The sequence below is a fragment of the Nycticebus coucang genome, chromosome X, assembly GCF_027406575.1.
Source record: "Nycticebus coucang isolate mNycCou1 chromosome X, mNycCou1.pri, whole genome shotgun sequence".
Taxonomy (NCBI): domain Eukaryota; kingdom Metazoa; phylum Chordata; class Mammalia; order Primates; family Lorisidae; genus Nycticebus; species Nycticebus coucang.
This window is the reverse complement of record NC_069804.1, coordinates 112,346,616-112,363,793: the sequence shown is the minus strand read 5'-3', so window position 1 is coordinate 112,363,793 and position 17,178 is coordinate 112,346,616. Positions and strand designations below refer to the sequence as shown.

The following is a 17,178-nucleotide window of genomic DNA, read 5'->3' as shown; positions in this document are numbered from 1 at the left end:
GTTGCCAATTGAAGGCAAGTGTCAGTTTCCTTCTCCCCCCAACTCTTTCCCTTCCACAACAGGGATGCTTTTGGCACTTACTCAGTGGCAATGATGTAGGGAGAATTCCAAATGACACAGGAAGTACCAATAGGGATGCATGTGATGTCATAAAGGATATTCACTACTGTAACTATGAGGGAGAATCAACCAGGAAGGACATGGTAGGCCTGAGGTGAAACCCAGGTGGTCTGGGTGAGATTCACTAGAGGCTGTATAATCCTCCTGTCGATGCCTTCAATTCTGGCAGCACAACTATGAGACAAGGGTCGTGCCGAGATGCAAGAGTTCAGTAAGTGAATGTGAACCTGTGTCTATTATCTTCAGTGTCTCTGTCCATTGGGTCCCCCTGTGACTTTTTATCACATGTACGCTCTCCTGTGGGATTCCCAGCACAAGTCCTTGCCGACATTGTAGCTGTATCTGTTGGCTAGCTCACCTTTACACTTTCCCCTTAGTTACCTTGTTTTTGAAGTAATGTGAGTTCTCGAACATGACTCTAACTCTTCCTGTATACCAAACATTGGCCATACACCCTTAACCCTCACTACCGTAGTTGTTTATTTCTTTCATGTGAGGCCTTTTGTTATAATGAGTTGGTCTCCTGATATTCTCTAAAGACATGAATAAGGAACATTGCATTGTTGTTTTTTTTTTTAATTTTTTTATTAAATCATAACTGTATACAATGATATGATTATGGGGCATCATACACTCACTTCATAAACCATTTGACACATTTTTATCACAGTGGTTAACATAGCCTTTCCGGCGTTATCTCAGTTACTGTGCCAAAACATTTACATTCTATATTTACCAAGTTTTGCAAATACCCCTGTAATATGCACCACAGGTGTGATCCCACCGATTCCCCTCCCTCTACCCAGCCCAGTGCCCATCGATCCACGAATGGATTAATAAATTGTGGTATATGTATACCATGGAATACTATGCAGCCTTGAAGAAAGATGGAGACTTTACCTCTTTCATGTTTACATGGATGGAGCTGGAACATATTCTTCTTAGTAAAGTATCCCAAGAATGGAAGAAAAAATACCCAATGTACACAGCCCTACTATGAAACTAATTTGGGACTCTCACATGAAAGCTATAACCCAGCTACAACTTAACAATAGGGGGAAGTGCATTGTTGTTTTTATGAGTTTCTTGTGCACTTATGGGTTGGTAACATAATGATGGGCTTCAAATCCCTGTTGTTGGAATTTGAACAGAGGAATAAGAAAACTTGAGTTATACTTAGAACAATCACTCTGCCTACCATGCTGATAGTTGGTAAGGGAGCAAGTGTAAAAGCAGAGGGAAGAGTTGGAAGGCAACATAAGTCAAGAGACAGATGCTGATGATCTGGCCAGTGTGGTAGCAAGGGAGGGGGTGAGAAGTGTCCAGACTCTGGAAATATTTCAAAGGTAGATGCAAGAGACACTGTATCTGTCCTGACAAGTTGGATGTGGAGTGTAAGACAAATAGAGTGCTTCAGGTTACCTCCAAATTTGGGGGACTGAGCATGTGGAATGTCTAGGTCAAATGCTCTACCCACATTTGATTTGACCTCCAGTGCCACACAGGGAAACTCCCAAAAGTTGTGAGTAGCAGAACTGTCCTGACAGTGGAAGTAGTGAGCGTCTCACCCCTCAGAGGTTTTTACCCAAGGCCTAGTCATGATTAGTACATCCTGGAGAGATCAGCAGTGAATGAATTTTTATTCGTAAGTGAGCCCTGAGACAACGTATAGTAATTAGTGTATGAAATATATAACACAGAGACCTAGAGAACCTTAAACGTTAGAGCCTAAGAGGAATCTGGATTCTTATGGTCTAATTACCTTAATCCCCATTCCCCTACAAACCATGAGTATTGTCATCTGCTGGTATATTGTTTCAGTTGCCCTTGGTAAAAATAAAATATCCTTAGTGAAGCTACCTATGGGAGAGAGAATTAAGATGATCTTACTTTGGTAGATGAAAAAAAAATCTTTGATATCTTGCCACATGGTAAATTAGATATGTATGTGGGAAGGGGCAAGCATCCATGCTACTCTTAAGATGAAATATGTAGTATAAATTAAACACTTTACATGCACACAAAGTCAATATTTATTGATCCAATATTTATTTATCCAATATTTATTTATCCAATAAATCAGATGTTGGAGCAAAGAAAATTAATGAGAGACAAAGAGGGTCCTTACGTAATGATAAAAGAATCAATCAACCAGGAAGACATAACGATCCTCAGTGTGTACACACCAAACAACAGAACCTCAAAGTACAGAAAACAAACACTGATGGAGCTCAGTGAAGAAATAGCTAAATCCACAGTTATGGTGGGGGTCTTCAACCCCTTCTCTCAGCAAGTGATGGAATTATTAGACAGAAAATCAGCAACAATACAAAAATATCTGAATAATACAATCAATACAAAAACAGGATCTAAATGATGCAAATAGAGCACGCTTTCCAACAACAGCAGAGTAAACATTTTTTTTTTTCCCTCCAAGTGTCTTGTAGCATTCAGGAAATTAGACTACCTCCTGCCCCATCAAACAGACCTCAACAAATCTAAAAGAACCAAAATCATCCAAAGTATTTCCTCTGATCATAATAGAATAAAACTAGAAAGATAACATGGAAATACCCAAACATCTAGAAATAGTAGTTGATACTATTACTCTATTTTGTTGTTCAGACCCTTACTATACCACATAGAAGAGCTGAGTTAAAAAATAATTGTGTCTTAGACTGAAAACATTTCAGGCTGGGCAAAAGGAAAGCTTGCTCTGGATATTGCAAATTCAGCATTGATGGGGGCAAGGCTGGAGACAGGTAGACAGTTTAGGAAGCTGTTACATCAGTCCCATGTGGCATTAGAGCTTGCACTGCACCAGCAAAAGAATTGCAGCTTGCCAATGGTTCACACCATCAATTTGGGGGTTGATTGGATGTGCCAGGTGTGTGAGAGAGGTTGCCTCCCAGGTATTGGTGTCATTGTTAGATTAGAGAAGCCTGAGAGAAGGCATGATTGAGACAGCTTCCTAGTGTGTGGCTGATGTCTGGTCTAATCCATGGATGCATGCACCTCTGTTCATTAAAAAAAAAAAAAAAAAAAAAAAAACTTGCTCCATTTCTAAAAAAGTTCAACAGAGTTGTTTCCCCTTTCAAGATTTCTTCCCTGATTATGCCACCTGTGAGATAAGGCTCTCATGTCTGGACAGTCAGGCAGGCAGAGGAGTTTGCTTTCTGGGGTTTATGTGATTGGTCCCTTGGGGCACATTGACATTTTGTTTGCCCTACTGTGAGGTTAGCTTAGGATGTAGTACTGGTTAAGTGGATGGTATAATGAGTGCTATGACTGATGTGACTTCAAACATTAATTTTTATTCCTAATTTTAGAACACGATGATGACTGTTGCTATTTTTTTTTTTTGTTTGTTTTTTTTTGACTGTTGCTATTTTGAAGGAAGAAAGAAAAGTAGGAATTCTTTACAGGGTCATTTTGGCGAAAGGAACCTTCATTGTGAACACCGCGAACATGAACTTCCTCCTTCACACCACCTGGAGGATGATGGAAACACGGAGAGGAGGGATGTCCATGAGGACCCCAAATTAAGACGGTAAGTGACCAGGCAGTCAGGTTCGCGTGTAGCAAATCCTGGGACAGTGCAACTCATTCACTCTCTGTCGTCCTCCCTTACTTTTCTGACTGAAAAAGTGAAGAATGATAGAAGTGGAATGACAGTTGAGCAATCCTAACTATAGCTATGGTCCCCATTTGGGGAGTGTGTGTGGAAGACTTTCTTAGCATTCATGGATCCCTCCTCCTCTCTCATTTTCCACAGCATTCCTTGTACCATCCGACGTAACAGGAGGGGAGTGAAATGGCATAATGCAGACGAAATCCGTTTCTCTGTGTGGAGAAATAGAAAACCTCCAGAGAGAGCACTGAAGAAGAACATACGACACAGAGCCAGGAGGAGCTGGTACAGGGTCACAGTCAATGGCAAGGTCTGCATTTGATAGAATATTCTGGAACCCTATAGAAGGAAGACCACATTAAACTCCTTAAGTTGATTATTTGGAGGGGGGGGCTTCTGAATGGAGAGTAAAGGGCCTTAAGAGATTCATATTTGCCGTAAAAATAAGAAATCGTGTCAGTGGTCCCTTCATTAGTAGTCCGTGAAAGCAAGGTAGGGGATTGGAAGAGCACTCCTGTCTAGGTGTGTTCTCCAGGCTCAATTCTGTGTTGTCTCTCTTCTCTCTCATTTCTTCTTTTCACCCTTAGATTCCTTATGAGAGAAAGTACGACAAGGCATGGCTACTGAACTCAATCCAGAGCCATTGCAGTGTCCCCTTCACACCTGTTGATGTAAGAGGGGATGGTGAAGACAGATGGATGGTCACGGATGGGAGGGGCGAAGGTCTGGCTGTTGGCCTCTGACACTGTTGCTCTGGCCTTCACTCCCTGTAGTTCCATTATGTCAAAAACCGGGCCCAGTTCTTTATCCAGAATGCTAAAACTGCTTCCGCATTGAAGGATGTCAGCTACAAGATTCGTGATGAGGACGACCGAAAGGTGTGTGCCGGGGCACTCACTGTACCTAGTCTCAGGGCAGGAGAACAGGCCAGGGGCTGGTCATCTTCTGTGGGGTTCAAGGTCCTGGAGCTTGCTCTGCCTCTCCTTCCTGCAGATATCTATGTTTGTCAGTCCTTCTGGTGTGCCCTACTCTATACAAAATAAGTTGAAGCCCGAGCAAATGGAGCATCTAGAGGTAATGTAGACTCAAAGCACATTGTATGCCTATTTCCCAGACTCACCTCTTGCCCCAGACCCTGATTTCCCTGTCACCATGACCAGCACAGCCTCAGAGTGACTCTCCATCTCTGTTTTTCTGCAGCTAACCTTGAAAAAACGATATAATGATGGCCAGCAAGTTCTTGACCTCCAGAAGCTCCGGTTGGACCCAGGTATGGCTGTCAGTAGTGATTCTAGGGTAGGTCAGGGAAGAAGTGTGTGCTTGGGAGGGAGACTCGGGGATGAAAATTTGAGGAGGGGGTCAGTGATGTCACTAGTCCAGACAAACCCCTCTAAGCCTTCTGATTTCCTTTTCTGAAGATCTGGTAGGTCATAATATAGACATAATCCTGAATCGAAGAGGCTGCATGGCTGCCACCCTGCAGATCATTGAGAAGAATTTCCCTGAGGTGAGGCCATAGGTAGAGGGATGGACGAGATGGGGTGGAAGGCAGGCTTATCTCCGAAGCCCTAAAGAGTAACCATCACTCCAATTCTTCCCCCAAAGTTATTGTCCTTGAACTTGCACAGCAACAAACTATACCGGCTGGATGGCCTGTCTGACATTATAGAGAAGGCCCCCAATGTCAGGATCCTGAATCTCTCCAAAAATGAGGTGAGAGGAAGAAGTCAGATCAAATTTGGGTAGGGGGTGGGGAGTAGTGCATACTGAGTGATGACAACAGGTAGGCAGAGGTACCTGTGGTTGAAGGAGGAGACTGAGGGGTCCAGGGTCCCGGATGTCTCTCTTTCCCTGGGACTACCTCTAGTTTCCCTCTCATCATTCTCAGCTGAAGTCAGCTTGTGAGTTGGCCAAGGTGAAAGCACTGAAGCTGGAAGAGCTGTGGCTAGAAGGGAACCCCCTGTGCAGCACCTTCCCAGACAAATCTGCCTACATAAGGTCAGTGGTAACTCCTGTCACCCTCCCTAGGTCCCTTCATCCCCACAGGAGCTTTAGCTACCCCTGACAGTGCCCTTCTGCAGGAAGAGGCAGCCTTGTCCTCTGGTAAGACCACTGGGCCTGCCCTCTCCTCTAACTCTGTGTCCCTCAGCTGTGCTTACAGGGCTCCTTTACTTCCCTGACCTGCTCGCCTTTTCCCCTGCTTGAGGGTGTGTTTGCCATCTCTGCTCCCAGCCTCCTTCAGCATGCCCTGGATGAGTGTGTGCCAGGAAGCAGGGCTCCCCTCCTCACCAGCACCAGGGCTATCCAGACTTGGGCCAGATGCTGGGGCCCTGGACTGAGAAGTCCAAGGCCCCATGATGACCCAGGCCTTACTGCCTCCTTGTTGACATGGGCCTTCCCTCCCCTCTCCTGAGAGGGGCCCTCCTTCCCTTGCTCTGCAACAACCCACCCTCCTGTCCCAGGATGACATGGTGGCTTCCCAGAACCATGCTGAGGGTTGAGGCCATGGATGGCTGCTGTTGTGACATTGTTTACTCTGGTGCAAAGACAGGAGATGGGCCCTTCTTGGGGAGAAACCTGAGTTCCCTTCTTCGAGAGACTAGAAGTGAACCACCACCAGTGAGCAGAGGGCTTCCTGAAGCAGCAGTGGGAGGCAAAGGGCAGAAGACGTTGAGGAGACAGGAGGACAGGCCTCTCGGGGCACTGGCCCCTCTCTCCTGCCATACCTCACAGCATCCTGCCTGGTCTTTCAGAGGAGCCCTGGGTATCCCAAAGTGGGAATGACTCCTCAGGCAAGGCACCAGCTCAGACAAACACAGTTGGGCAGCACCATCAGGAGAGAACCTCGTGATCCTGAGAGGGTGCCCCAGCCCCTCAACCCCATGCTGATCTGGGGCCTGATGCTTCACTCCTGGGGAAAGGTCTCCCACCCCCATGGCTGCTACATTTCCCACGCCCGGCTCATAATGGGCTCTCCCAGATGACAGAAGCCCTACCTGCTTTCAGTGGGCCCCAGGCCAACAGGTGCATGGTTCCCATTCCTGGCTCTTTGTCCAGGGCCCACCAAGAACAGGTGAGGAAAAGTGCAGCTGCAGGGTGGCACCTGTGGCTCAGTGAGTAGAGCACCAGCCCCGTATACCGGAGTTGGTGGGTTCAAACCCGGCCCCGGCCCCCCCCCAAAAAAAAAAAACTGCAAAAAAAAAAAAGAAGAAAAGAAAAAGAAAAGTGCAGCTGCAGGGGAGCCTTCTCTCTTCCTCCCTGACCCCCACCACTATGGGAGAGCACTGGTTCTTTTCCTTCCCTGTGCTTTGCTTCCTCTTTCTCCTGGCCTCTGTTCTCCTGTGTCTCTCCCATCTCTTCCTCCCTGACCCTCATGCCCTTTCTGGCATCTCCCCATCCTCCTCACTCTGACTCCTGATTCTGGCCTCGCTCACCTCCCTGCTCGAGCATCATCACCCATCCCTGGGGGATGACCTGGTGTCAGCCAGGGCCAGAGCCATGCACAGCAGAATGGTGGACACCTAGTGAGGTAGCAGAGGTCTTGGCTCCTGCTCCATTCCCTCCTCCCTTCAGAGCCTTTCATGGTATCCTGCAGAAAGGTAAGGGAGGCAGGGAAGGCAAGGAAGCCCTGGAGCCTGGCTCCAAATGCTGCTGCTTCTGGTGTTGGAAAAGCAAGTCAAGGCAGTCCAGCTGGGGGCTACCTAGGAGGAAGGAAAGGGATGAGAGCAAGCAGGGGAGAGAGAGAGAGAGGAAATAGAATAAGAGGGGGGTGGGAAAGAGGGCAAGAGAGTGAGAGCAAGAGGGAGAGTGTGTGCACATGGGGGGAAAGGGGGAGAGAGAGAGAATGCCACCCTGAACTGTCAATCACTTCATTCTGTTTCTGGTTTTGGACAGAGCCATCCGGAATTGTTTTCCAAAATTGTTACGTCTGGTAAGTATCTACTGTCACCATTGTTTCCTTTTATTATTACTAACATGCATGACCTCCTCACTTGCTCTCAAGCCCTTTGTGTCTTACCTAGATGACATGTTTGCATCATACCCTCATCCACTGTAGAGGACACGGATTTTCGAATAATGCAAGAATATTCTCCCTGGAAAATATGTCCAAAAACATGTGTGCATGCACACACACATACACACACACACAGAGGTGTTTGCATATAATAGTAGAGACTTCCAGCACCCTATGATAAAGACACCTCCTGGAATTTCCAGAGTCCTTTCGCTCCTTACCTCTGACTATTGTTCCTCTCTGGGCCTGTTCATTCCATTGATCCTCCAGTGCCATCTCCCTCCCTAGTCTCCACTGCTGACTTCCTCTTTCCTTCTCTAGGATGGACAAGTGTTACCCTCACCAATTATTGCTGACATTGGAATCCCTGAGTTAATAAAACCCTGCCAGGTAAGGAAAAAGAACCAAGCAAGATCAAGCAAGATGTGGGGTGGTTCAAGGCATGCTTTGTCATCTACATAGTCTAAAATGTCTTTTGATTCCAGGATAGCTATAAAGGATCTGATATTATAAAGAGTCTAGTTGTAGAATTCCTACGTCAGTAAGTACCTCTGGGAACCATGGGGAAGGAGAGGGATGGGATGGATCAAACCACCCAAGCACCAGCCTGCTCACAGAGATTTTCAAATCTCATTTGCAAACCAGACCACAGAAGTAGCCTACCCTTGTTGCTCCACACAGGTATTATTTCATCTATGACTACGGAGACAGGCAGAGTCTCCTCACTGCTTACCACGATGATGCCTGCTTCTCGCTGGCCATTCCCTTAAGCCGCAAGGACCCAGCTTCGTGAGTATCAGACTCTGCTCTAGGGTTGAGTGGCTCCCCAGCAGACACAGGCCAGCTCCTGCAAACACCTGCACTGGCTGGACCACAACCCTCTGTTCCTCTTTTTCTCCTAGGAGCAGCTTTTGTGAATATTTCAAGGAAAGCAGGAATATGAAAATGGTCAAGAACCCCTGTAAGTGTGTAATGGCAAAGACTGGGCAGGGTAAGCGGGTGTGAAGGGGACATGCATAGCGGCCCAGGGTCAGGGCGTGGCAGCCCCGATCTTTGCTTCTCCTCTCCTCACAGACCTGAGGAGGCAGCTGCTGAAGCACACAAAAAGTGACATCGTGGATACCCTCAGAATGTTGCCCAGAACGCAGCATGACCTCAGCTCCTTTCTGGTGGATGTCTGCTTCCAGACAGTGAGCACCTGCTTCTTACCTCGGGCAGGCCCAGAAAGCTGGAGGTGGATGGGAGGTGAAAGAGGGTCCTGAGTACCTGGGCTCTTCCCTTTCAGGAAAGGATGCTCTGCTTTTCTGTGAAGGGGGTGTTCAAAGAAGGTGAGTGTCTGTAGAGTCCCCTCCCAGGTCCTGGACTGCTCCTTGCCCTATCTGGGCTTCCTCTCAGAACTCTCCCAGATCCCCTGATTTCATTCCTTTTCTTCCACTTCTTCCCTCTGTGTTCTCCGATCCTCACCCAGCCGAAAACTCATCCTGGTTCTGACCTAGGTCAATGCCTGTATGCCCTGCTGCATGGTTCAGATGTTAAGGACACAGGCGGTGGAGCCTGATGGCTCTCATCCTGGCTCCTTATTCTGTGAACCTGGGGCAGTCACTTAACCCTTTAGTTTCCTCGTTTGAAGACTGGGGCTAAGAATAACCCTCTCTCAGGCTACTGTGACACAGGGATCAGGTTAATTTGGGAAGTGGTTTTCACAGGGCCCTACACATGATAGAGGCCCTGTCACTGGAAGCGGATTCTTCCTATTGCTGCCCTTCCCATTCCCACCACACCCTCTTGACTCCAAGTGAGCAGTTGTTCTGGTCTGGCACCCTTCAGCATGAGTATCAAAGTAAGATCCTGACTGGGGAATGTCTTGTGAGCAAGTAAAGCACGTGAAGATCTGAGGGAGTGTTTTTTGTTATTGTCCTTGAAGTAGAAGGAAAATCTCAGGGATGTTTTCGAGCTTTCACCCGGACATTCATTTTTATCCCTGCCAGCAATTCCAGGTAAGTGCTGTGTTGTTGGGGGGAAAACCTTTCCCAGCCTGGGGCCAGTGGTGTGGAAATGTAGTGGTGCAGTCTTCAGGGTTTGTGGAAAGCTAAATGTAAGTCCAACGAACAGTCTATTCTGATGGTTAAGAACATAGGTTCTGTGAGTGGAATACTGGATTCTTTTTATGACCCCAATACTCAATATATGACATTGGTCAAATGGTATGACCTGTGTCTGATTTAGTGTCTTCCTCTGAAAATATGGGTTAGAGTGTTCTATTCATTGCACTGTTGTACAGGGCAAATGCATTGGGGCTATATCTACAAATACAGTGCAACTGAAGACAATCTCTCCAGAGGTGTGCTCTGTGGGACAGTTCAAGGAACCTGGGAGCCAGGCACAGTTGGGGTATGGAAGGAAGTTGATATAATTGAGTGGCAGTCAGTGTAGGATAATCATCAAGGTACAGGGTTGTCCATCTCTTAAATTGTCTCAGGGCCCATTTTTTTTCCCTCCAGTATATACATTGTGAATGATGAGCTGATTGTGAGGAATGCCAGCCTCAAGGAGATCCAGAGCGCCTTATTCATCTCGGTGCCCATATCCTGCTCCAGTTCCCTGCTCGTCCTCCCCCAGGAGCAGCAAAAAATGGTGCAGGCTTTCTCCATGCATTCTGGGATGAAACTCGAGTGGTCTCAGAAGTGAGTGTTGGGTGTGCCTAACAATAGGATGAACTGGAAGGAGCATGAGGGTGAATAAGGGAATTTGTAGGTGATTTGGAAAAATAAGTATTTGTATATTGTTCTTTCTTAAGAAAGTGGCCCAATAAAAAGGCATTCTAGTTTTATAAAGATATCTGTAAAAAAAATTTAACACAGTAGTGTTCAGTTACCTTTATCTTATATATCGAAAATCCTAAGGAATCCACTAAACAACTATTAGAAATGATAAACCAGTAAACAGGATTGTAGGGTACAAGATTAACATGCAAAAATCATTTGCATTTTCATGCAACTTTCATTGAACAATTAAAAAAAGAAATTAAGGAAACAATTTCATTTATAATATCAAAAAGAATAAATACTTAGGAAGAAATATTACTAGAGAAGTGCAAAACTTAGATCTTGAAATTTGTAAAACATTTCTGAAATATATTAAAGAGGACCTAAAAATAAAATGGGCACTCTATCTTCATATTTCGGAAGACTTTAATATTGTTAAAATGACAGTACTACTAAAAGCAGTCTAAAGATTAAACACAATAGCTAGCAAAATCTCAACTGGCTTTTTTTCAGAAATTGACAAGGTGATCCTAAAGTTTGTATGGAAAAAACAATGGATTCAGAATAGCCAAAACAATCTTGTAAGAGAAGAACAAAGTTAATGAACTCACACTTTCCTGTATTAAAACATAGTACAGAACTACTGTAATCAGGATTATATGGTACTGGCATTTGGATAAATATATAGAACAATGCAATAGAATTGAGAGTACAGAAGTAAACTTTGACATTTATGGTCAATTGATTTCCAACCAGGCACCAAAAAAATTTAATGGAGAAAAAATAGTTTTTTCAACAAATAGTACTGCTTGTCCACATGCAAAAGAATAAACTTTGACTTCTACCAAACACCATAATCACAAATTGAATCAAAATACATCAAAGATCTAAAAAGTGTTGCTGCAATTGCCAGGAAGGTCTTTCTCATAAACTTTTTTCCCAGGGCAATATCTTCACATGTTTTCCCCACTCTCCTCTAGGATTTTTATTGTTTAGTGTCTTAAATTTAAATCTTTTATCCAGTAACAATCAATTTTTGTCAATGGTGAGAGGTGTGGGTCTAGTTTCAGTCTTCTACAAGTGGCTAACCAGTTCTCCGAGCACCATTATTAAATAGGGTATTCTTTTCCTGAGTGCATGTTTTTGTGAGGCGTATCAAAGATCAAATGATGTATGTGGCTGGGTTCATCTCTAGATTCTCTATCCTATTCCATAGATCTACATCTTTATTTTTGTGCCAGTACCATGCTGTTTTGATCACCATAGACTTGCAATATAACCTGAAATCTGGCAATGTGATGCCTCCAGATTTGTTTTTATTTCTAAGAACTGTATTTGCTATTCAGGCTTTTTTCTGGTTCCATATGAACCAAAGTACTATTTTTTCAAGTTCTTTAAAGTATGACATTGGTGCTTCGATGGAGATTGCATTAAATCTATAGATTGTTTGGGGTAGTATGGACATTTTAGCAATGTTGATTTTTCCCAGCCACAAACGTGGTATGTTCTTCCATTTGTTGACATCTGCTATTTACCTTCTCAAAGTTACATAATTCTCTTTATAGAGATCTTTCACATCCTTTGTTAGATATACTCCCAGGTATTTCATCTTCTTTGGTACTATTGTAAAAGCAACAGAGTCTTTGATTTTATTCTCAGCTTGACAATTGTTGGCATATACGAAGGCTACTGATTTGTGGGTATTGATTTTGTCTCCTGAGACATTGCTATTTTCCTTGATCACTTCTAAGTGTTTGTAGTTGAGTTCTTGGGGTTTTCCTGGCATAAGATCATGTCATCGGCAAAGAGGGAGAGTTTGACCTCCTCTGTCCCCATTTGAACTCCTTTGATCTCTTGCTCTTGCCTGATTACAATGGCTAGGACTTCCAATACTATGTTAAATAGCAGTGGAAACAGTGGGCATATTTGTCTGGTTCCAGATTTGAGTGGAAATGCTTTCGGTTTTACTCTATTCAATATGATATTGGCTGTGGGTTTGCTGTAGATGGCATCTATCAATTTAAGGTATGTTCCATCTAAACCTTGAGTATTTTTTATCATGAAAGGATGCTGGATATTATCAAAAGCCTTTTCTGCATCAATCGAAAGAATCATATGGTCTTTTTTTTTTTTATTCTACTTATGTGGTGTAGTATATTTATGGACTTACATATGTTGAACCAACCTTGCATCTTTGGGATAAAACCTACTTGATCATGGTGTACAACCTTTTCAATGTGTCATTGTATTCTGCTTGCTGATATCTTGGTGAATAATTTTGCATCGATATTCATTAATGCTATTGGTTTTTAGTTTTCTTTTTTTGTTGGATCCTTTCCTGGTGTGGGGATCAGGGTGATATATGCTTTACAGAATGTGTTGAGGAGAATTCCTTCCTTCGCTATATTTTTAAATAGTTGATGCATTATAAGAACTAGTTGCTTTTTGAAGGTTTGATAGAATTCTGTTGTGAAACCATCTGGTCCAGGGCTTTCCTTTTTTGGGAGATTTTGTATAATTGATGCTATTTCAGTGCTTGGTATTGGTCTATTCAAAATTTCTAAATCTTGGGATTTGATCAAGCTAAAAATATTTTGTACAGCTACAAAAAAAGCAACCAGGCATCCTTTGGAATGGAAGAAGATTTTTGCATGTTGTGAATTTGACAAAGGCCTGATAACTAGAATCTACAGAGAATTCAAATTAAACGGTAAGAAAAATGCAAACAACCCCTTCTATAAGTGGCCAAAAGACTTGAACAGAAACTTCTCCAAGGATGACAGATGAATGACCTACAAACACACAAAAAAATGCTCATCATATTTAATCTTTAATCATCAGAGAAATGCAAATCAAAACCACTCTAAGACATCACCTAAAGACAGCAAGATTAGCCCACATCACAAAGTTCCAAAACTGCAGATGCTGGCACGGGTGCGGAGAGAAGGGAATGCTTCTACGCTGCTGGTGGGATTACAAACTAATACAGCCTTTTTGGAGAGAAGTATGGAGAATCCTCAAAGAACTAAAAGTAGACCTTCCCTTTGATCCTGAAATACTATTACTAGGTATCGATCCAGAAGAACAAAAATCATTTTACCACAAAGACATTTGCACCAGAATGTTTACTGTGGCTCAATTCATAATTGCCAAGTCATGGAAGCAACCTAAGTGCCCATCAACCCATGAATGGATCAACAAACTGTGGTATATGTATACCACGGAATATTATTCAGCCATTAAAAAAGATGGAGACTTTACATCTTTTACATTGCCTGGATGGAGTTGAAATACATTCTTCTTAGTAAAGTATTGCAAGAATGGAAAAATAAATATCCAATGTACTCCATACTAATATGATACCAATATATAAACAATTACATCCTTATATGAACAATAAAACACAAATATAGTCTAATACAGGGGTAGGGGGAACAGAAGGGGTAAGAGAAGAGGAAGGAGAATGACTGGAAGAAGGAGGGAGGGCATGAGGTGGTATCTCACCTAATGTGCACATGGTGAGGGTGTATAACACTCCCCCTGGGTGAGGGGCTCTTTTATAACTGAAACTTTACTCTGGAAGTGAGAACAATGTAACCTAAAAATTTGTTCTCTCATATTAATTTGAAATAAAGGTCTAAAAGGAACAGCTAAAATTAAAAAGCTCTTAGAAAAAAATAAGTGTATTATCTTGATGACACTGAATTAGACAACAGTTTCTTGTATATAATACCAAGAGCACAAGCAAAGAAAGAAAAAAATCAGACAATTGGACTTCATCAAAATTAAAAGGCTTTATACACCAGGGGACACTATCAAAACAGTAAAATAATGGAAGAAGATATTTATAAATCTCATGTCTGATAAGATCTACTATCCAAAATATATCAAAGACTCTTACAACTCAACAATAAAGAGATAAACAGACTAATTAAAATGGGGGAAATTATTGGAATAGATATTTCTCCGAAGAAAATACACAAATGGCCAATAAACACATAAAAACCAGTTCAACATTATTTAGTCTTTGGGGAAATGCAAATCAAAACTGTAATGAGATACCGGTTCACACAAAAATGTTTCTTCCATTTAATCAATGAAATGGAAGGAAAAATAGAAGAGTTGGTGAGGATGTGGAGAAATTGGAAATCTCATGCATTTCTGGTGGTAATGTAAAATGGAGGAAAACATTCTGGCAGTTCCGCAAAATTTAAACGTGGAGTTACCATATGACCCAGTAATCCCACTCCTAAGTATATACCGATAGAAATGAAAATATATGTTCATTCAAACACTTGCACATGAATGTGCATAATGACATTATTCATAATGGCCAAAAAGTGGAAATAACACAAATGTCCTTTAGCTGATGAGTAGACAAGTCAACATGGTACATTCATAGAGTAGAATATTATTCAGTCATAAAAGGAATATAGTTCTGATATATGCTCTGACATGGATGAACCTCAAAAACATTATGCTGAGTGAAAGGAGCCAGTCACAAAAGGCCACACATGGCATGACTCCATTTCTATGAAATGTTCAGAACAGGCAAACCCATAGAGAGCAAAAGAAGAGTAGTGGTTGCCAGCATCTGGAGGAGGTGCGAGAATCAGGAGTGGTCTCTAACAGTTAAGGAGTTACTTTTTGAGATGATAAAAATATTTTTGAATTAGATAGTTGTGATGGTTGCACAATCTTGTGAATATGCTTAAAAGCACTGAACTGTGCATTTTAAAATGGTGAATGCTACCATATATGTGTCATAGCTCAGTGAAAGGAAATTCGTGTTTTAAAAATTTCATATTTTTTTCTGGGTAGATACCTAGCAATGAGATTGTGGGATCAAATGGAAGGTCAACTTTTAGTTCTTTATCCAATGTACTCAATACTAATGTGAAGCCAATATATAAACAATTACATGCCCCCATGAAAGATAAAACACGAATGTAGTCAAGCAAGGGGGAGGGAAGAGGAGACGAGGAGGGAGGACAGTTGGTGGGATCTCACCTAATATGCACATGTGAGGGTATTCAGCACACCCCCTGGGTGAAGGGCTCAACTACAACTTGAACTTTAGATTTGAAAATAATGTAACCTAAACATCTGTACACTCATATTAATTTGAAATAAAAAAAATTCATTTGTTAGTTTCTCAAACATCTTTATCAATACGTATTAAGCTCCCTTATTTGTTTAAACAGTCCTGTTATTCTGCTTTGAATTGCAGTAGACATGAATGTTTGTGATAGACATGTTGGTTTTCACTAGATCTTTCTTCACCACTACAATAGTCCTCATATTGGTATGTGTGCCCCAGCAAAAAAGTAGCATAGGTGAAGTGGTGACATTGCATGATCAGTGTGTTCATCCTTGGGTAGTAATGGAGGTCACCTGTTCTTCTCCCACCCCAGATGCCTTCAGGACAACGAATGGAACTACAGCAAAGCTGGTGAGATCTTCACTCTGCTCCAGGTGAGGTCCGGAAATCAAGTGGGTAAAAGATGGATGTGTCTGAGCCATCAGGAAGGACAAGAAAATGGAGGGTGCGTGGCCTGGGGATGGAACTTGGGGTACCTGGCTCTTCTGACATTCCAATTCCTTCCCTCCAGGATAAGGGCAAGATCCCAGAGGAGGCCTTCCAACCAATCCCCTGAAAGGAGCCCCTGGATGTTGTCTTCGTTACAATCCACATCATTTTCGTTTCTCTTTTCAACAGCCTAAGGCCACACCCATTACTGAGGTTGGAGGCCCAACTGATCAAGAAGCCAAATGTAGCTTGTAGGCCAGGTCACGTAACCACCCAAAGAGCCAGTTATGTGTGTTTTCCCCACTTGTGATCACTTTTATTTCCATAATAAAGAATGATGTTGCATGTTGCACATTGTATGTCCTAGATTGCTCTTCCCCTGCCTTAACCAAGAGCCCACAGGGCCAGGACTAAAAGACCCTGCCATTCAGCCCTGGAAGGCCTTAGCGGATACATCAGGCTTCACTTGATAGGCAGTTTATCGATAAATCCTGATGAGAAAGGACACACTCTACTTCCAGAGATGGGCCTTTGGAGACATCCAGACTCTGTCAGACACTGTACCTGGAGGCCTGTAGAAGCAGGCCTGATATCTAACACAACAGGGGCTTTGTAAGGGAGTCCTACTAGGTAGTGAGGGAGGTGAAAGCAGATAGGCAGGTGTTCAGGCAGGTGGGAAGGAAGCAAGGAAGCAAAGAAGGAAAAAGAAGATTCACATTTGGCTTCTCAATCTTCATCATTTGAACATTTTCCAAGACCATACCTTGATCAGTTTTATGATTTACATGCAAGTGAATGGGAAATGGGCCTTCTCACAGCTCTCACCATGCTGCCATCTGTCTTCCTATCTCAAAGTTCCACCCCCTACCCTTCCTGAAGGTGCACTGTGTGAGGAGTCTCATGTTAGTACCTGCAGGGTGAGGAAGAGTCAGCTTGACTGCCCAGTGCTTTCCTTGGAGAGCTGATACCAGGCCCCATGTCCATGTTCTTGAGGAGATTCAGCCACTTATTTCCACATCTAAACAAGCAATGATAGCACAGAAGCTCACCTTGTGGTCAGTTCTTTGGGACTTTTCTCAACAACTGGCAATTAGCAGTTCCCAACTGCAGGCAAGAG

General features: G+C 43.1%; 1 protein-coding gene across 1 annotated transcript; it reads left to right on the top strand.

The window, feature by feature from the left end:
• The first annotated feature begins 318 nt into the window (after positions 1–318).
• Positions 319–16,188, top strand: LOC128576943 (nuclear RNA export factor 2-like). Its single transcript, XM_053579052.1, has 21 exons — positions 319–331; positions 3,517–3,670; positions 3,896–4,049; positions 4,339–4,422; positions 4,525–4,629; positions 4,745–4,825; positions 4,952–5,021; positions 5,170–5,258; positions 5,357–5,464; positions 5,640–5,749; positions 7,646–7,682; positions 8,088–8,156; positions 8,252–8,307; positions 8,448–8,555; positions 8,669–8,727; positions 8,841–8,956; positions 9,052–9,094; positions 9,691–9,763; positions 10,268–10,450; positions 15,946–16,006; positions 16,144–16,188. Exons 1-21 carry the CDS (start codon positions 319–321, stop codon positions 16,186–16,188), a joined length of 1,818 nt encoding a protein of 605 aa, XP_053435027.1.
• Positions 16,189–17,178: the final 990 nt, after the last annotated feature.